The 22636-nt window shown below is 37.2% G+C and overlaps 1 protein-coding gene across 1 annotated transcript in view; it reads right to left on the bottom strand.

Annotated features, from left to right (window-relative positions):
- The window catches only part of LOC127418079 (short transient receptor potential channel 7-like), a 77707-nt gene that overhangs the window by 3903 nt on the left and 51168 nt on the right, over positions 1-22636 (bottom strand). Inside the window, exons 7-11 of the mRNA XM_051658460.1 lie at positions 22269-22533; positions 5408-5603; positions 3561-3782; positions 862-942; positions 174-249 (exon numbers count right to left, since the gene is read on the bottom strand). Coding sequence (XP_051514420.1) covers positions 174-249; positions 862-942; positions 3561-3782; positions 5408-5603; positions 22269-22533 — 840 coding nt within the window. The remainder of the gene's footprint in view (positions 1-173; positions 250-861; positions 943-3560; positions 3783-5407; positions 5604-22268; positions 22534-22636) is intronic.

Here is a 22636-nt window from a genome sequence, read left to right as displayed (position 1 = left end):
TGTGTGTGTCTAAATATGTTCTGTGTGTTTGCAGCTACAACTGTCAAGCTCTGATGAGTGCTTATAATTATAAGAAACATGCTGTTCCACAAACACAAACACACACAAACAGTATGCCTCTGCAGTCTGGAGTACAAAACACAGACGTTACAGTGAATTCAATGGATTTTTACCTTCATTAACTTCATCATTCTCTCTGTCGACCTGAGCCTTCAAAACATACCGCTTAATCAAACGCTTCATTATCTTCTGTTAGACACAAAGAGATAAAGAGACAGACAGACAGACAGACAGACAGACAGACAGACAGGCAGATAGATAGATAGATAGATAGATAGATAGATAGATAGATAGATAGATAAGACAGACAGACAGACAGACAGACAGACAGACAGATAGATAGATAGATAGATAGATAGATAGATAGATAGATAAAAAGAAAAGACAGACAGACAGAAAGACAGATAGATAGATAGATAGATAGATAGATAGATAGATAGATAGAAAAGACAGACAGACCGACCGACCGACCAACCGACAGACAGACAGATAGATAGATAGATAAGACAGACAGACAGACAGACAGATAGATAGATAAGACAGACAGACAGACAGATAGATAGATAGATAGATAGATAGATAGATAGATAGATAAGACAGACAGACAGACAGATAGATAGATAGATAGATAGATAGATAAGACAGACAGACAGACAGATAGATAAGACAGACAGACAGACAGACAGACAGATAGATAGATAGATAATGGGGAGAAAGAGATTGTCAGTTATACAGTCATGCAAACAGAAGTCAAAATGAGTTGTCTTTTGTATCATTTGATTCGATAAGTTTGTCTCTCACCTGATAGCGTGTTGGGTTTTTAATTGGTTTCTTTACAGTATTCTCCTCTCTGCTCCTGAGATTTGCTCGATGGAGATCAGACTGAAAAAGATGCCCATTTTCCAAATTATACTGCATATTTTATACTTAACTTCAATTTTAACGCTGTATGGTAAGCAATACCAATTATGTTCTAATGGCTGAATACTTTCCCCCCACTTGATTTTCTGACATAAAATACCTCTAGTAACAAAAATTAAAAAAGACAAAACATTTTTTTTTTTGGTGAAAATGGTCCAAAAACGAGTTTTTCTTAAAAACAATCATTTTTCCTTGAATTAAGGAAACTTTGTATTTATACATTCACAGCAACTTAAATTAAAATTGAGTGAATCATTATCATGAATCATTATCAGAATCATATTTCAATATTGTTGATTATTAAGCCTGGTTCAGCCTCCCTGTTGTCAATTAGAAGTGAGCACTGTGCACTTTTCTTGCACTTTCCATCAAACATTGCAATTTTTTCCTTAAAAGAAGAAATACAAATCATAATCTTGTTACTTATGCATAAATGCAATTAAATTAAGGCAACACTACCAAATGAATTAATCAATACAATAATACAATTCATTCCACTATCTATAAAAATTCCCGATGAGAAAATGCATAAGTGCAATTCCATTGTGGTACAGAGTTGCTATATGGCAATGTTCATATTTCAAATTTTTTTTGTAAAACTATGTTAGATGAAGTGGATCGGCTGACAACAACATCCCCTCTTATGGTGACCCTAGGAAAAGAGACACAATCAAAACTGTATTTTATTGGTTACTTTAAAGACTATCCTTTCATTTCCAACAATGCACTATGTTGCAGTTTTCTCTGAAAGGTGAAAAAGTAGATAAATGGGGGGTGGTGGGGGGGGGCTTAAAGGTGCAGTATGTAAGATTCAGAAACCCTTGTTATTAATGACACCTGTGGCCATTAAGTGAACTGCAGCCTGTTGCTCGTGATCGCGCTCGTGCACACACTCCATAAGGATGCGAGACTGAACGTGATCCACCGGCATCAAGCTGACAGATGAGGTAGCATAATTAAAATTACACAGTTATGATTGTTTTACTACAAACTTTGAGACTGTATATTATATTTGACTCTTCAGTGCTGGAACAAAGTGTGGATATAGTCTGACTATGTGAGACTGTAGTTTGAAGTAATCACTTTTCTTTGCATGATACATTGACTGCATTTATACGATGTCGGCGTTAGCTAGCTAGCCAGCTTTATCAATAGCTGTTAGCTAAATTTGGTGGATGATGACAGTAGCTGTTTATAAAATAGACTGTACATTATAAATATGTTGACAACTGTTATTTTGATATATCGATGCGCTATTGTTTTATAATAATAGATTGTATATATTTTCTGTATAACCAAGTTACGTTACACTAATGAATGGAGCTTTTTGCATTATCTTGAACATTGTCTAGCATTCATTTCATGTGTTATTGTAGTTTAGCTAAAATTGCACAGATCAATCCTTATGGCATTATATTTCACATGCTTTGCAGTTATGTAAGCTTACCTGTCCAATAAGAAGAATGGCAATTCAGGGTCGGTTTTGATCCCCAAAACCAGGAATCAAATGCCCTGCCGATGTTCACTCTAGTTTTCGCTCGACCACGATCACGTTCCTGCATTAGCCAGATGGGATTCAGTTGATAAATGTTTTTTTTTTTTGGCTTACTCGGAGTTTGTGTTGGAGTCGGTGTTGTGCTGGGAGCCGGAGGTTTGCTGGATTCCATCTCTAAGATAACGTTACCTAGTGTTGCAGACTGTCTGTTGACACTGTTAAATAAGGAAGAACTGAGGCAAGGCTCTCGGGAGCACGCATAAACCTCACATCCTTTGGATTTTCCCGGCAAAAGCGACCCGCTCCCTTCGCATGAAAATCAGTCTACAGGCTTTAATAGGCAACCTAGGAAGTCCAGGAAGGGCTAATTTTTTAAGTTGTGTTACAAGCCATTTACACATTGGCAAAAAAAAGGTGAATATTACATAAAACATGTTACATACTGCACCTTTAAATGTGAAGAAATAATATCACAATATATGCTTCATTTACACTAAGCAAAATATAATTTCTTACTTCATTCTTTTGATTGTAGCTACCTGGAAATTTTCTTGACAGAATTTGTGAGATTCACCCTTAAATCCAGATAAAACAGCTGGATAAAGTTCTGTAGACATGTTTGCTGACAGCGCTCTTCCATGAGATTACAGAGCAAAAACACTCTCACAGAAACATCAGACAACGCTGAAGAAATTTTGCCTTTTATTCTTTAAATGACAATTGATTGAGCCTGACTGTCAAGATCATTTCCATTTAAAGGCTCTTCATCAAAGTCTGCAGCTGAGCTACCCTGAATCAGTTTTTAAAGACATAAAGCTGCAGACAAGACAGAACTGAGATTCAGCAATCAGATTAGATGAGACATAATGCAGCACATGATGAATGCACTTTAGAGACCTGTTCACATAGAGACAAGCGTGTGAGGTGTTTAAAAGCAAAATTCACATCTATGAAGAATTGAAAAAAGTATACCAAAGGTGTGTGCATGCCATACTGTTTTATGATGTGGTAGTATCCCATAATAATTGGTATAGAATTATGTAAGAACAAGTATGTGAATTGGAATGCAGCCTTTGTTTCTTACCTTTGGCCGTGAGTTCAGCATGCCCATCTCCAACTCGTTGTCATGACGATGAGCTTTGCCCTTGCAGAGTCGTATGAGGCAGGACTTGACCTGGACGATCAGGTAGTAGAAGGACTTTGGGCTGGGCACCAGGTTAAAGGGTGCAGGGAGAGTCCGGCCCTCATCGAAATACGACAACCAGAGTTTAGCACGAGCAAACTTCCATTCCACATCAGCGTCTTTCTACGGGGAGAGAAAGAGAGCGATGTAACTTATACCTGATTGATCAAGTAATGATTAGTGTCCTAATTAGTCCTATTCAGGTGTGATAAGATAATGTGTTTCCAACGACAAGAAATTTGTGTGTCCCCATGCAATGCAAAACTGTTGCGTGACAGAATACTGTACATTAACGGTCAATTTTAATATTTTTGATTTTGGACTAATGAGATTTCACTGTGGGTGGGACTACTCGCGTGACAGCAAAAATAGAAACCAAGTTATCGACAAAAGGTTGACAGTGTTGGGTGTAATCTGATTACAAAGTAATTAATTACTGAAATCTAATTACATTTTAGTCAAAAAGTGGTGTAACTCATTAAAGATTCTTGTTTTAAATTAATTTTAAGTACATTACTTGGGTTACACATATTTCTCAAATAATATTTTTTATGTCAAATTCATTTAAAACATTAATGATTTTAATATGTACATCGGTTTGCATTTCTGTGACAATATAATGGCATAACAGGAGTGGAAAAACAAACTTATTTGTGAAAAGTTTTTTTAGAAAGTAACTTACAAGTAATGCAAATAGTAAGTTGATTACTTTTTTGATGAAATACTCAGTAATGTAATCTGATTACAATTTTAGAGAGATTTGTAGTGGATAACTTTTTTTTGAGTAACTTACCCAAAACTTCTGGTTAGGGCAACAACTCAGATTTAAATGGAAGACATTGTGTTGCTTTTTTATTTATTGCATCACAAATGGTTAGCATATGGTGTAGCAAGTAGTTTTGTTTTTGATAATTGAGTGCACGGCAATAAGAAATGGTTAGAAACAGAGCCGTTTCTACCTATAAGCAGTATAAGTGGCCTCTTAGGGCCCCTGAGCAACCAGGGGGCCCCACAAAGCAAGATGTTTTTTTTTAAAAAATACTAAATGCTGTCATTAAGACTCAGGCAGCTATTACGTCTCAATCAGTCAGCTGCATAGGGGGCCCCCAAGTAGGATTTTGCTTGGGACCTCCATATGCCCAGAAACGGCCCTGATAAGAAATAAAACATTTATTGTGATTTAAACATTAACATAAAACAAGAGGAAAGATCTGCCATTGTAACAAAGCAAAATAGACTCGTATGATTTCTTAAAACAAAATATTCCAGGTACACTTAATGACAACAAATCGTGCACAATTTTGCTTCTCAAGTTAATTTGTCTTGATTTAAGGAAGTTTAGTTTATTTATTTATGTATTTATTTATTTACTGGAAAACAAGACAAAGATACTGATTATTAAAGTGATAATTCAACCAAAATTGCACATTCTCTCATCATTTACTCATCCCACGCTGTTCCAAACTTGTATGACATTCTTTATTCCATGAAACACAAAAAGAGATGTTAGGCAGAATGTTATGCTTCAGTCGCCATTCACTTTCATTCTATGGAAAAAAAAAAAAAGAAGCAATGGAATTGAATGGTGACTGACATTCTGTCTAACATCGTCTTTGTGTTCCACAGAAGAAAGCAAGCCATTCAGGTTTGGGAAACATGAGTGTGAGTAAATGATGACAGAATTGTCACTTTTGGGTGAACTATCCCTATAGGAATGAAATACTTTGCAGTGCATTGACAGATTGTACCTCTATTTCCTGGTAGGAGCTGTTGATCATGGCGATGAGCATGTTGAGTAGAACCACCACCATAGTGACGTTATAAACCCCGTACAGCACATAACCGATGTTCTCAATAAACTTATGATCATATTTCAGAACCACAGAAATCACCTCAGACAGACCAAATATAGACCAGAACAGAGTCTTGAAACTCTCTTCAACCCTGTGAACACACACACACACACACAAACACACACACATAGACAAACAGATAAGAAACAAGCCCAGAATGAAATGTTATGCTTCAGACTTTTTATGTGTTAAACTTGCTATAGTTTACTTCCATGTTGCTTCTTTTTCGAATAGCAATGTCAAATGTACGTAAATCAAGTCAATTATGAAACAACAGCACCTCCTTGATTAATAAATAGCATGTATGGAGGGAGACACGTGACCAGCTCAAAAATGGCTGCTTAGTCTGTTAGCTCCACTCCAGTTCCTTTTTTTTCTAATTTTCTTTCTTTCAACTCGACCCAAACTCGGATATCACTGCCTCAACAGCAACCTAACATGTCTGAGACTAAAGAGGCATGGGATTTTCCACTTTTTATGTCTTCTCGATCTCCGAGAAATGTAAAGAAACATAGTTATCCGAAATCCGTTCACTTGGCAACAGACTGGGCAGTATTGATGGTCGTGTAAGCACGATTGACAGTCATTTAGACAATATATCAACCTCAATTATCTCAGTACAGAAATCTCTCTCTAATCTGTTGGGTAGAGTGTCTGCAAATGAGACACGGCGGACTGAGGCTGAAGGGAGAATCTCTACCGCTGAAGATACAGTGTTGTCTCATGAGAATAAAATGATCTCTTTGGAGGAAGAAATAGTTCAACTTAGAGCCAAAGTGGATGATCTAGAGAACAGAGGAAGATGTAAAAACTTGAGAATTGTTGGTCTGCCTGAGAAAGCTGAAGATTCTGAATCCGTCGCATACTTTCTTACGAAGATGTTACCGAAATGGTTGGGCCTCTCCGCTGATTTACATCTCAACATTGAGAGAGCGCATAGGTCGCTTGCACCCAACCGGGGGGCAAATCGCCCTCTGCGAAGTGTGCTGGTTCAGTTTTTAGGGTACACAGATAAGGAGACAGTCTTACAGGCCGCGCAGGGAAAATGCAATGTCACTCACAATGGAAACCAGCTGCGCTTTACCAGGATCTATCTGTGGAGGTATTGAAGAAACACTGGGAATTCGACGATGTGAGGAAGACACTGTCTAACCGCAATATGTTCAGAGGTTTTCCTTATCCTGCCAAGCTTCGTTGTCTTCATGGAACCGAGATGCGCATTTTCTCCACCTCTGCGGCTGTTATGGAGTTTCTAAAATCTTTGGAATATAAGTAATGCTCAATGGGGACAATGGGTGCTAACATAACCCAGTTGTTGTTCATAAGACTATGTTTGGTTTGTGTAATCAAAGTCTTAATTTATATCTGAGAAACTCTTGACGTAGACCTAGCTGAGACTCTAAATGTGCTGGTCTCTTTTTTTGTGTCTTGATGTTTCTTGATAAAAAGAACTACTTGCACTCATTTTTGTTTTCATTTTTATTAATGTGTACAATTTTTTATAATGGAGGATATGTGCACCTCTTTTGGTATAATAAGTCTTGAAAGTCTAATATATAAGTTATGAATCAACTGGTTTGTTGCACATGTGCGCCTCCTAATGGGTGTAGCTCTGTTTTATTTGCTGGCATGGGGTATTTTGTTTCTATGGAATGTTAAAGGGTTAGGGCATGTGATCAAGAAATACTGACCTTTCTTAAAAAGGAAAAGATTACTATTGCAATGCTTCAGAAAACACATTTATCAGATCTTGAACATTTAAAATTGAAACGAGACTGGGTAGGGCAAATATATTATTCTTCCTGCATGACAAATAAAAAAAATGCAAAGCGAGAGAGTAATTACGTCTTTGAAGACACCAGATGGCATTATTACGCTTGACCTCACATTGATAAATAAGGCATTTAAAAGTTTTTATGAATCATTATATAGTTCACAGGCTACTGCTAAGCAACCAGATATTCTGCATTCTTAGATAAAGTTCTCCTTCCAGCCATTTCAGAGAACGACAGGGAATTTCTTAATTCACCTCTGTCACCTGAAAAGGTCATAAATGCAATTTGGCCCATGCCCTCTAACAAATCTCTGGAACCCTAAGGTTTCCCTTGCAAATTTTACAAATAGTTTTGGCCAGAACTTCCCCACATCTTAATGCCCGCCCTCCAAAACCTTTTAGATCAGGGGGTAACTCCTGATTCATGGAAAACCGCATCTATTTTCTTACTCTTGAAGAAAGACAAAAATCCTCAAGAGTGTGCCTCCTATAGGCCAATAAGCCTTCTGAATACAGATTGTAAAATATTGGCAAAGGTATTAGCTCGTAGGCTCGAAACTGCGCTGACACGGATAATCAAGTCCGATCAGACAGGATTCATAAAATTGTGCTTTGGCACAGACAACATACTTCCCCTTAATATTTTTCCTCTAGCTGATTTATCATCTCTTTCACCTTTTCGAATAGCAGCGAATGGCATCAAGTACCTCGGTATTTTTGTTACACCAGTATTTGACGATCTTTTTAGCAAAAATTATTCCTCTCTTATTGATAGGATTAAAAAAGACCTTAATATATGGCACACACTTCCCATTTCCTTTTTGGTCAGAAAAATGTAATTAGAATGAATATTCTCCCTTAATTGCTATACCTGTTCCAATCTTTTCCTTGCTATTACCCAGCTCCTTTTTCAAAGTTCTTAATAAACATTTCTCTAAATTTATATGGAACAATAAAATGCCCCATATTAAACTTTTTAAATTAATGAAACCAAAGGATAAAGGAGGTGTTGCTTTACCACATTTTTAAGTGTACTATTGGTCGGCTCAGGTAAGCATATGGCAAGTTGGTGTAATGATAGAACAGACTTTATGTAGTTTAATATTGAATCATTGGCCTGCTCCCCGCTCGCAATAACTTTTTTGCCTTTTGTCATAAATGTTAAGAAGAACAAATGTATTTCGGAAAATTATATTATCTTAAGCACGCTTTTGGCATGGAGAGATGTAAAGTCATATCTCAGAATATCGCCACGTTTCTCATTGATATACTTTATTGCTTCCAACCCTGACTTTCCACTACCCTGTGCAACATCTGGTTTTCAGCCTGGTCAAAGGCAGGGATTTCCCAGATATCTCATCTTTTCTCAGAAAATACATTAAAATCTTTCCAGAAGATATCAGATCAATACGCTATACCAAGATCTAATTTTTATAAGTACCTCCAGATGCATCATTTTATAAAATCCTTATCTGATAAAGGTAAATTGAGATTTGAAATGACTGGAATTGAACAGATTTTGACAAACCAATTCTGTAGGGGGTTGATATCTGATATATATATATATGATGTCCTGTCTGATACATGCGCTTCTTCTCTAGAGAGTTTGAAGAGTGTTTGGGAAAAGGATCTAGGTCATGGCATTGACAATGCCAACTGGTCTACTTCATGCAAAAATATGTATCCTAAGTGTACCTTACTGGGGGTTCATGAACTCAATTATAAATTAATTAACAGAATTTATCTCACACCACTGCGCTTAAAGAAGATGTATAGAAATTATTCTGGTTTGTGCTTCAAATATAAAAAAGTATAAGGGTACCCTTCTCCACTGTTTTTGGTACTGTGATAAAATTGTGCCATTCTGGACAAAAGTACATGACATATAGAAGAACTCCTTAAGCTGCAATTTGATATGACCCTGGAATAGTTTCTATTGGACATGAGGGTGGAGACAGTGTTTGATTGCCATGCAAAACATCTTTTTCTAATACTGGTGTATCTGGGGGGCCTGGGTAGTTCAGCGAGTATTGATGCTGACTACCACCCCTGGAGTCACGAGTTTGAATCCAGACTGTGCTGAGTGACTCCAGCCAGGTCTCATAAGCAGCCAAATTGGCCCGGTTGCTAGGGAGGGTAGAGTCACATGGAGTAACCTCCTCATGGTTGCAATTAGTGGGGCACATGGTAAGTTGTGCTTAGATCACGGAGAGTAGCATGAGCCTCCACATGCGGAGTCTCTGCGGTGTCATGCACAACGAGCCATGTGATAAGATGCACGGACTGACGGTGAGTAACCACGCCACCATGAGGACCTACTACGTAGTGGGAATTGGGCATTCCAAATTGGGGAGAAAAGGGGATAAAAAATAAAATACTGGTGTATCTGGCAAAGAAATGTGTATTGTTACTTTGGTCCTCCCCTCAGGTACCTCCTTTCAAAATGTGGATATCCCAGGCATTCCCAGTTGCCTCTGTTTCTGAGACCGTCAATCCGCGCATCTTATCACATGGCTCGTTGTGCATGACACAGCATGTGGAGGCTCATGCTATTCTCCGTGATCCACGCATAATTTACCACGCGTCCCATTGAGAGCGAGAACCACTAATCGCGACAACGAGGAGGTTACCCATGTGACTCTACCCTCCCTAGCAACCGGGCCAATTTGGTTGCTTAGGAGACCTGGCTGGAGTCACTCTGCTCACCCTGGATTCAAACTCGTGACTCCAGGGGTGGTAGTCAGCGTTGCCATTTTTGTTCTTAATGGTCATGACAATAATGCCAAAATGCAAATAGATAAATAAATAAACAAGTAAATAAATATGTTTACTTTTCTTTTCATTTAAAGTCATATTGCCTAATGTTTAAAGTGGCTCTGTTTCATACATGTATTATATTCATCTCTCGTTTATATTAATCTATCTGTTTCACATCTGGTTTAGAGTTTCTGTGTATCTCTGATGTTTTATTTGATGAATTCAGACAGCAGGTATATTATTGCCAAGAGCACCTAGATTTATTAACATTATCTCATTAAACAGAAAATATTCAAAAACAATAATTCAACTCTGAAATACATCTTATCAGCTCCATGTTGATTTCTCTCTTCTTGGTTTATTGTCTTTCTTCATTCTCTTTCGTTATCACTCTTTGTAACTTCTTATATTACTCATCTCTTGTGTTTGACATCCATTCATCTCTTTCTGGAGAAAGAGTCACACCCACTCAGCCAGACAAACATTAGCGGGAAATTAGACGCCATCACCATGGCAATCAGAATGATAAAATGAGCTCATCTCCTTAATATTAAAGATTTTCCATGATCCCTTGCTGGTTTTTCTGCACTTTTCTTTCTCCTATATATTTTACAGAACTGCTTAACAGGGAACATGTTAAAGAAGGGGTAGGCAGAGAGAAAGAGACACACACACACACACACACGCACGCACGCATACACACACACACACACACACACACACACACACACACACACACACAGCAGGTTCCAGTTTGGCTTTCTCTTCTATTACCTCGCCCCCATAGACTGGGCAAGAGACCCATCTTCTCACTGTATTTCTCTCTTTCTTAAAATATCATCCATATATTACTCAGCTGTTGTCTGACTTTTTTTTTTGGCCTATATGTTACAGATACAGCTCTCATCTCTTGCTCTCTATCAGGATGTTAACATTTGTTTTTATCATTTAGCAGATGCTAAATGTGATGTATAAAATGAGGACTGGCAAAACACAAGTGATTCATCCTATTCATCCTATAAGCAAAGCAATAGCTTAACAGAATTTAGTGCAGACTCTTCCCTTTCTTTCTCATTGTAGTAAAAAGTGAATAGGTACTATAACACAGGATGGGGCTGGGGCTAATTAAAGCTTAAACCCTTCTACAGGAAGTCAAAACATGGTTTTGGGGGTCTTAAAACTACAATCTCATCTTTCATGCAAGTAAATATAAAAATTTCAACAGGGTCTGAAATGTTTCAGTCACCATGTTAATAATAAATAAATAATAGTTACTTTTTAAAGTAAATTACAAGTTGGTCAGGGCATGTATCTTTAACTTATGTTAAACTGATGCTTATGAACAGAAACTCTGTTACCTTCTATACGAAGGTAACCTAGCAACAGTGATTGATTTGACATGCTATGCATAGGAAACAGCTCTATGCACCAAACAAATAGCACTCATCATGCGAAATGACTAGACTGATACATTAGCATGCTGCTAAGCTAACAACACAGTACTATAATAAGCATAAAAATACCTAGCAAATGTAAAATATATTAACAATATTACTTTTATTATTAGTTTCTGTCTTCGCATTTTCATTTTTGGTTTGGAGACATTTTCACTTATTCTTTCCATTCCCGTCTCTCTGTGAAATCCACGCAATGCTGATTCACAGAGACCTGCTCGATCACCACCTCTCTCTCCCACTTTAGATTAGATTTTGTTTAATTTAGCTATTTTTAAGATTTTGCAACCCCCATGAATAATTATTTGTGGCTTTTAGTCCTTGTCTGTTAGAACTAAATTTCTTTTCTGGGAAAACAAGAACAAATAACAGTAAACAAGTTGAAAAATTTGCTTAATTGACCCTTCGCTTCGATCGAATTTGTCAGTAATATTTTCAAGGCAGGGCTTAGTGTAGGGTCAATTGTCATTAAAATAACATCACAATGAAAAAAAAATCTTAATGGTCCAAAAAATAGATGTTTTAAAAAAATATTTTATGGTATGCGAAATATATTTTTGATTTTTGATTTTGATTTTGATTTTGGGGTGAAATGCAATCTGGACAGGTTTCAAATCACTGACATCTTCACTTTTTTCCCTTCTCCTCCTTCTGTGCAAATCTGTGCAGATCTCTCTCTTGACAGGTGTCAGTGTGTGCGTGTGTGTGTGTGTGTGTGTGTGTGTGTGTGTGTGAGAGACATCAATTTGTGCTCTGCTACTGTCTCTCAAGTGTTACCTCTTGCCAGCACTTCTTCAATGCAGTCCACACACACACACACACACACACACACACACACACACACACACACACACACACACACACACACACACACACACTCTCTGCCCCAAGAGAGATCATTATCACTTTCACCCGAACACACACACACTCAAGACACAGAGCCACAGACACACACACACACACACACACACACACACACACACACACACACACACACACACACACACACAAAGAGAACTTGTTTCAGAAACATAGAAAGATACAATGTGGATCAAAAGATATTTTTCTACTTTACTATTATTGTGGATTCATAATAGTGGACTACTGAATTGTGCACAATTAGACCAAGAACATTATTAAGAAAGTAAACAGGACATATTTTGATTTTCATAAAAGTCAGTCCAGCAGTACTTTCGCTTAGCCAGACCTTTGACTAAAACGGCAAAGTCTGGACCATATAGCAGCAAAGATTAGCCAAGAACTGGCCATTTAGTGGAGAAAAAAATATGTAAAGGAAACATACATACCATAATAAAAGACAGACATGGGGAAAGAAATCATCTAGCTGATAGCGATAACTAAGGTGGTGGAAAAGGCCGATAACCAATAAATCGTCTGATAGTTTTTTAAAACCGATATACTGTATAGAAAGATAAAACATTTCTAAGTCTTTCCTTACTATGACTGGCACAGACAGGGGTGGGGTTACGATTTCCGAGGCCCCAAGCAACCATCTAGCTGGGGCCAACCAGGATTTCTTTAATGCAATAGTAACATACACATACAGTATTTCTGTCATATTTACTTCACCCTCACCTAGAGCTTTTATTTTGACAGAACAATGATAGTGCACAGCAGTGCTAAACTCATTTTGACAGTTTACAGTCTGCCTCATTACAAATCTGGTGAAACGCTGTCACCTCCTACACTTCTGTGATATTGGGTTGCATTTTTATATTTGTGTAATAAATTGAAGCTGCTTCAAATGTTTGGAATTGTGTGAATGGGTGCACCTGCAGTTCAGAGACAGCTGAAAACAGCGTATCCACGTGTGAACACAGAACAACGCGTCACTCATCAACACTTCATTGTTTGGCCGACCGTGGCCCCCCGACGTTCTGGGTCCCACGCAACTGCATGGTGGTTAACACCGCTACTGGGCACAGACATTGAGACTACAAGAGTTTATAAAAGCAGTTTATTGTGCAACCAAAATTCCAATTTTGATTTGGTGCATAAGATGGGACTATTAAAGGAATAGTTCATAATTCTCTCATCATTTACTCACCCTCATGCCATCCCAGATGTGTATGACTTTCTTTCATCTGCTGAACTCAAATGAAGATTTTTAGAAGAATATTTCAGCTCTGTCCATACAATACAAGTGAATGGGTGCCAAAAGTTTGAAGCTCCAAAAATCACATAAGTAATCATTAAAGTAATCCATACGACTCCAGTGGTTTAATCCATGTCTTCTGAAGCGATATGATAGGTGTGGGTGAGAAACAGATCAATATTTCAGTCCTTTTTCACTATAAATTCTCATTCCAGCTCCCAACATTCACTTTCATATTCTTCTTCTTCTTTTTTTTTTGTGATTCACATTCTTCATGCATATCGCCCCTACTAGGCAGGGAGGAGAATTTCTAGCAATAAAAGAACTTAAATATTGATCTGTTTCTCACCCACACCAATCATATCACTTCTGAAGATATGGATTTAACCACTGGAATTGTTTGGATTAATTTTATGATGCCTTTATGTGCTTTTTGGAGCATCAGCATTTTGGCACCTATTCACTTGCATTGTATGGACCTTCAGAGCTGAGATATTCTTCTAAAAATCTTAATTTGAGTTCTGCAGAAGAACGTCATACACATCTGAGATGGCATGAGGGTGAGTAAATGATGAGAGGGGTATTTTGGGGTTTTATATATATATATATATATATATATATATATATATATATATATATATAAAACATTAACTGAAGCTCCTGACCCGTATCTGCATGATTTTATTCACTGCATTGCTGCCACACGATTGGTTGATTAGATAATCGCATGGATGATTTTTGGTGCCAGATGGGCTGGTTTGAGTATTTCTGTATCTGCTGATCTCCTGGTTTTTTCACACACAACAGTCTCTAGAATTTACTCTGAATGGTGCCAAAAACAAAAAACATCCAGTGAGCGGCAGTTCTGTGGACAGAAATGTCTTGTTGAAGAGAGAGGTCAATGGAGAATGGTCAGACTGGTTTGAACTGACAAAGTCTATGGTAACTCAGATAACCACTCTGTACAATTGTGGTGAGAAGAATATCATCTCTGAATGCTATTCTGAGACGTGGGTTGGCGCTGTTTTGGCGGCACGAGTGGGACCTACACAATATTAGGCAGGTGGTTTTAATGTTGTGGCTGATCGGTGTATACATATACACAGGGTTGGGGAGTAACGGAATACATGTAACAGGATTACGTATTTAAAATACAAAATATAAGTAACTGTATTCCACTACAGTTACAATTTAAATCATTGGTAATTAGAATACAGTTACATTAAAAAAGTATTTTGATTACTGAAGAGATTACTTTGCATTTTATTTCATTTGTTTCATTTAATATTTAGTCCTTTCAGATGGAAAATATTTATACATATAAATGATGCGATCCAAAGTGCATTTGAACAGCGGTGAAACACTTTCTTATGATGCGTTACATTCATACGAGCAGACAGAGAAGTAAGTTTGAAGTAAGTTTGGAGCAGAAGAAATAGAAATAAACCTTGTGTAAATTGTCAGCTTTACACTAAGCTAAAATGCTATTTCTAGCCATTTTACATGCACATGTTACCAGACACGATCATATTTTTTTACCAAGAAAATTCACGTTAGATCATAATTTCTTTTTTTTTAGTAAGACCTTTGATATTAGGGCAAAAATCATATTCTTGATCATAATTTTTGTGTTGTTTTCCTGTAAAAATATCTAAAAATCCTTAAAACAAGATCAGTTTGATTTATCTTGTTTTAGAAACAACACTGCATAAGATATTTCGGTTTTTCAGAGAATGTATTTTTAACATGTGTATTTTGTCTTACTGTACTGGCAGAGTTTTTATAGTCAAAACAAGTGAAAAAATCTACCAGTGCTGAAGAAGTAATCCAAAGTATTTAGATTACATTACTGACCTTGAGTAATCTAATGGAATACATTACAAATTACATTTTACAGCATGTATTCTGTAATCTGTAGTGGAATACATTTCAAAAGTAACTGGATTTAGCAAACACAGTTTTACTTAAACTACTTTTTGAGTTCTAAAGTTGAACTTTCCTTCCTGTGCTGTTTGGCAGTGTTATATTTATAGATTCTTACACTTCCACATTTAGTCACCATCTACGACATCTGAGGTCAGTTAAGTTTGTTTGAGGTGCAGAGGTGTTTGACTGTCTCATAACTAATGAGCTCCACAGTGTCCATATGAACTTTACCAAACCCTACTGGGAAATACTTTATGTTGCTTTATAGGCACTGGCCTCCTATAGACTAGACTAGCACCACACCGCCCTCTAGTGACAGCAGGAAAAATCCCATTTCATTAACTTCGATGCACCTCTGCACATATTCTTGTTCATAAATTACATTACATGGAATATACATGTTATAAAACCAAATCTATTTTTACATTTTGAATAAGAGTGAAAATTCAAGTCCACTTGAGTTCAAATTTATCTTAATTTCTCAAGACATACTCCTATTCTTAATGTGCATAATGCATTGCTGCACATTATATATATATATATATATAATATAATCTTTAAATAAAATGTATTAACTTGCACCGCCTCTGAAACGACTTCCCTTTTCGGCTAACATCACCAAGCCCATTTATTTTTCAATCCCCCAACAAATTGTCTTATAGAGTCTTTTCACCAAACACGAAATTCCTGATGGATAAAATCAGGTTCCGGCCTTGATTTTATTTCTCACTGAATGTCATGTTTCACTCGAAAATACGGCACATTATGGAAGTAAATAGAGTTGCGAATGTCGTTTCATGTTGATTTTAACATATTTACACACAGTCACACATTAGAGGAAATATAATGGACAAATTACAGAAACAATACTTGAATTTTGCACATTAATTAAATGCATGTTTTTTGTTTAATCACATGCAGTCACATTAAAATAGCATTTGAGGCTTGACATTTGTAGTGAAGCCATCATATGTGAAAAGTTAAATCTTTTTTTCTGTCCTGCATTGGATGTCACAAGCTGGCATGTTTCGTTCAGCCTGACAGGCGTGTGGCTAACCCTCCGTATCCACATCAAACTACAGCTCAAACACATTTAACCTTTGCTGTTTCTGATTAAACCACGCCATCAGCTGTCTCCGAGACGGTTCATTGATTAAATCTGGGCTGCGGCTCATTTCGTCTTAAAAACAGTCTCCATCTCTGCAGGACACTTTGGAGATGCGCACTGAATGATTAAAATCGACGCCTCCTCGCACACTGTCCCTCTGACAGGCCGAGATACGTTGATGGGACCCTGTCATTCCTCTCCACCCTGACTCTCCATTTAGAACCATCACGGAGGAGCGTAACCATGGTGACGCTAGCAGGTTTCCATAGTCCGTTATGCACCAGTGGCTGGCAAACTCTGACGGTGCATCACTTTAATCAGCAAGCTAATTTACCACCTACAGCGAACAAAAATCACCAGCACAGACACAACAAAACGTCATTAGGACAAAATGCACAGCTGAATCTGTTACTGCTCATGGGAGGGAATCACACGTGAGATCTCTTAAACCCTTAACCGCAAACCTCAGGTCCTAAGAGACCCGGGACCTCATTCCACCCCATTTGCAAAACTGACAAAATTGCAAAGTACCAAAATTGAAATTATGTAAATTGTGCATACTGTTTTTAGACTCAATAAGTGCCTGAGAAAATGCATTTATGTAATGTATGTGTAAATTATGTGCAGCTTATGTGTCGATTTTGTGTAGCTCAATATGTGTTTGACAGTCAGTTGCGTCTCACGCAATTTCGGTGTGAAAATAATGAATTCTGTACTAGATTTGTCCTGATTTTTTGCATTATCTCTCTGATTTCTAAAAATAAAACATAAAAATATTTATCTCATTATTTTCTAATTTTTTTGAAAATATTTGGAAAATTTTACACCATCTGGGCATTTTGTAGATTCATTTTTTGATAGATCTATGTGCCGGTTCTCCAAAGATCCGATTTTGTAAGAGTGTTTTGGAAAATTCCCATGCATTCAAGGGTTAAAACAAACATGAAATTTTAAATTGAGCCAATTTACTTTCTTGACACATTTTTCCGGTCTTATTGTAATTGATTCATAATTTCACATTATTCCAAAGAATATAAAAAAACACATTTTGTTTTTGTAAAATTTGTCTACGTAATCTACCATCAAAATATAAATATAACTTGCTCTGCCTCTGAAATGACTTTCCTTCTCCAGTGATGTCACCAAACTCCTCCTCTCATTCCTATCATTTTATATACAGACCACGCCCAGCTAGTTGCATGGATACATTAAGGTAATGCCCACTTTTCATGGTGCAATCAGTTTCTGATGAATTAAATCAAGTCCCACCCTACGTTTTTTCGAGCCTGATCTCATGATAATTATGGGACTGTGGCGACATTTTTGCTAAATGAGATTAGGTGGTTCATTACATGTTTCACGGCAGTTCCGAGGTGAAATGTCCACTGTGTGGCACTAAAGCGAGCTAATTGTTCTCCCAAACAGACAAGGTTTTAAAGGTAATCTATCGAGTTTTAAATCAACAAAACGGACCTCCCCACCCTAAACCTTAAACCTAAACCTAACCAACAGTGTCAGAAAAAGCAAATGTGAAATGAAAACACAACCGTGTCATTTTGTGCTGCTTCTGTGACACTTTCGGCTCGCATGTCCACTCAAGTGCTCTTCAGGACTCGTATCCCGGTCCTTTGTATCACAAGTGCAATGCTCTATCAGTTGAGCTACCATGCAATTTGATTGCACTCGAACAAGTGCACTTGATTATTTAATGCAAATGTTAAAATTGATCAACTTACAAGTCATGCACTAAAGTAAAATTGTTTAGATGTCATAAGATAGCATTGTGTGAGGAACGGGGTGAAAATTGTTTATGAACTGATAATCTGCCGCTTTACTCATAATTTGTGTGAAAGTGAATAAAACTAATTGTTGTAGCACCTCTAGTTTTCATTTAATCTGGAAACTGCTGCAATAGGTTGGAGCCACGTTAAAATCATTTTGAAAAAATGTAGGTACAGTAACCTGATTCTATGAGACCAGGTTGATTTTTTCTCAGTGAATATCTCGTTTCACTCAGAAATACTTGTTACATTACAGCTGTGAAATGGCATTTCATGTTTCTCATCAAATCAGCTATTTAATAGCTCTGCATTCTTACTGTACATCAACAAGCATCCCATTTGTGTCTATTTTTGCCTCCAATGACATTTTAAAAGAAACATCTAAGTGTGGTGAATTAGGAACTTCGTGTCAAGATCTTCAGGCTTTCTTCTGTAATGAGGAGCAGTTTTGAGCAGTGAAAATGAAAGACATTTTAAATGAAAGACAATCACTACAGCAAGCGGTGGAGAAAAGCCCCCATGAGGAGCACTGGCATGGCTCTTCATGTTTGCACTTAAGTGAAGACGGACCGCTGGGATCGACATCAAAACCAGCTGTCCAGAACTTATTTCTGAATAAAAAAACCTATTTGCAGAACGATTTAGGAAAGATTCCAGCCAAACCATTCTCTCATGAGCTTGACAAATGTGTGCAGAGAATACCAATCAGAGCTTACCGCTCAAAAACAGCAGTCACGTTAATACAAGATGACAGCAGAGAGAGAAAGAGAGAGTTTGAATAAGAAAGAAAAGGAAACTGGAGAGATTTTAGGTGCAATTTTGCAAATACACGCAAGATATCTTGTCTTCTACCTGTCGAAAGTCAAAATCGCAACCTGGTCTCATACTGTAGAACGAGCATTACTATTACTACAGATTTGCAAACTGACTTCTACGTGCCGCGTTCTATGTTTCACTGCAGTTTCTAGGAGAAATGAACACTAGAGGTGCTACAACAACTGTGTGTTTTATTCACTTTCACTCAAATCACGACTTAAATGGCTGCTTATGACTTTATAAACACTTATTTTTCGCACTATTACTCACACACTATGTTCTGATATCGAAAGACTTTTATTATAATTAATCATTTAAAGAGCGACAAATTTTAACACTTGTATTTCAGACCCACCTACATTTACTCACTTATTCCAATGTGATTAGCTTCCACGTTAGCTCACCTGATAGAGCAGCGGTCACTGTTTTGCGAACCGCAGTCTGAACTCAGACCCTGTTTGGCTCGATCCAGACCACGTGACATCATGACATCGGCTGCCCCATCTTACCGTTTCTTCACTTCAAGTGATCAGTGTGACAAAACAACAGAGCTGTGTACAACGCAAGCGTTTGGGCTCAGATTGCACTGATCTTTCAGGGTTGTATCCTCGAATATTTTTCTCTATTACAGAAAACGCTCCATATATACCCTTTCACGCTCCGCGCGCCATGCTAGACATGGTGCTGCGCGCAGATTTGCAGACGCAGAAATTTTAACGACAGTAGGCCATAGCAGAGAAATACAGTGAGCAGCAATATAGATACTGGCATCTTTTGCTAAAACACACAGCAGAAAATGAGAACGAAGCAAAGTGAACTCCATGAATCTGACCATTCAGCTAAACCAGGTTTGTGACAGGACAATGTGCTTCCAGAGCGCCTTTAAACTATTACGTTTTTTTTTTCTGTCCAAAATTACCTTTATTTTGATCATCATGTTTAAAGTCTTTCACAAACAGATTATTTTTGTGAAAATTAATCAAAGATTTATCATCTCTGGCATAGATGGCAAGGAAAAACAACCAGAAATGTTACATTATTAGTAGCGTAGTGGAGTTCTCATGAGAACGTTTCCATTATTTGATATTTATATTCTATGTATAGACCTACTTAACTTTATCTAACAGTATTTTCAAGATTCACTATTGCAATGTAAATTTTTTTGTTGTTGTTAAAAATATAAAAACGGTCCATTCAGACTTTTACAGTTTCAACATTTTCTCTCGTGGGATACCTCTGAACCCCCATACAGTATTTTTCCTCAGTCACATGGCCTCCTATGACCCTTAGGTATCTAAAAATATCCAAACACAAATACTGGACTCATTCAGATTCAAAACAAAGTTATTATTCACAACAAAGTGCACTCGATTGATGAACTCATTGAAATATTTTCATCTTTTGGTAGAATATTCCCCAAACCCCAATTTGGCTTTGTCTCTGGGGCCCCAATGTCCTAATCCTTGCCTAATTTTGAAGAGACTGTTTTGACTTTATGATTTTCTTTTCTTTTTTTTTTTTTTTTATTTCTTTTTTTAAGGTACTATTGCTGCCAACTTGGACATTTATAATAACTATTTCATAAAGTTGATTAAGCATTCCTTAAGCCATTTCATAGACATACTGACTACTGACACCATGTAAGTTATTGTCCGGTCCTTTGCTGGGAAGGAAATGTAGAGACCGGACCTCTTGGAACTTTAATTTAATATCCCTGTGATAGAGTGTTGGACTTTGGAGCTGAAACGAGAGACAAAAGTGTCATAGAAGCTACATGAAATGATGTGGTTGCTTCAGAAAATGGCCTTTTCATGTCGCATTCACTTTTAGGACATTATCGGTTAGGTTTAGGTGTTAGTTAAGGGTAAGGATTAGAGGTCGACCGATAGTGGATTTTGTCGATACCGATAAATAAGGTGGATTAATTGACCGATATTTTTTTTAAATCCATCTATAGAAAAAAAAAAAGATTATTTCCTTACAAAACCAGTTTATTTTGCAACCAAAATCCCAATAATAACCAGAGAAATGAAGATTTGGTGCATAACACTGGACTTTTTACTTGAAACAAGCCCAAAATACACTGGGGACTCTCTTTTTATAGCCTATAGATTCACCAGATTAAGAGTGTATGTATATATTTCACCATATGAGGTTTAATGATAAGAAATAAAAACAATTAGGGTAAACAATGTAAATAAAATATCAACAACTATTGTCATATATTTTTTCCAATAACTGATATTTCCAAAAAGCAACTATCGGTACTGATTAATCTGTAAAACAGATATAGCGGTTTACCTCTAGTAAGTATGTCTCATTTGTTTTTAGATCACTATTGGTTAGTTTTAGGTTAAGGAGGTACTGTACGTTTTACTCATTACAACCTTCATCTAATATTCACCCTAAAAACCTTGTCTGAATATGACACCATTTCACTTGCTTTTGGCACCCCCCACTGGACATTTCACTGGGAAACTGCAGCCAAACGTGTAATGAAGCACGTAATTTTGTTTTGCAAAAATGTTGCTACGGTCACGTAATGTTCATGAGATCAGGCTGCAAAATCAGTTCACAGATAAATGAATTTCAGCAGCACAGGACTATGTGTGTGTGTCAAGTTTTTCCTACATTGTGTGACCAAACTTCCCCATAGAAATAGTAAAACCTATAATCAGACCCCATGAGGAAAACAGCTTAATAAACATACATGAATAGGGCTGGGTATCCATACAGATCTCATTACTGTAATCAATTCTGATTCACAAGCTCTCAATTCAATCTGATTCCGATTTAAATAGTATTTAATTCGATCCCAATAGAGCAACGTTTTGAAAGTGCCAAAGTCACAGTGTTTACACTCTTCCGGTAGTTGAACAACCAATGGATTACTTTGTTACTGTAACTCTATACACTGGAATAGGAGAAAGCCTCCCAAAATTATAACAACAATAGAATTCATTTGGAGGTCCCTATCATAATAATAATTAAAAAAAAATGTGTGTGTGTTTGTGTGTCACTCACGTGGTGAAGGCGGGGTTGTATTTGGCCCCCAGGTAATATGAGTAAAGGTTGAACATGCCGATCATAAATGCGACGAAGACCATGATGAAGATGACCATGAATTTGAAGATGTCCTTCACTGTGCGACCCAGTGAGATCTGCAGCGGGCCGAAGCTCTCATTGGCAGGGAGGATGTAAGCGATACGAGAGAAGCTCAGGACCACCGCGATGGCGTAGAGACCCTCGGAGATGATCTGTGGATCTGATGGTTTCCATCTGTTCCTCGCTGCGAAAGACAGAGTACACTTACAAAAATACTGTTGAGGTACCATGGTACAGTGATGGTAATGCAGTCGTAATTTGAGAAATATAATTAAATTATTTGAATT

Source organism: Myxocyprinus asiaticus, chromosome 27, assembly GCF_019703515.2.
Source record: "Myxocyprinus asiaticus isolate MX2 ecotype Aquarium Trade chromosome 27, UBuf_Myxa_2, whole genome shotgun sequence".
NCBI classification, from domain to species: domain Eukaryota; kingdom Metazoa; phylum Chordata; class Actinopteri; order Cypriniformes; family Catostomidae; genus Myxocyprinus; species Myxocyprinus asiaticus.
This window is presented reverse-complemented; position numbering and strand designations above follow the sequence as displayed.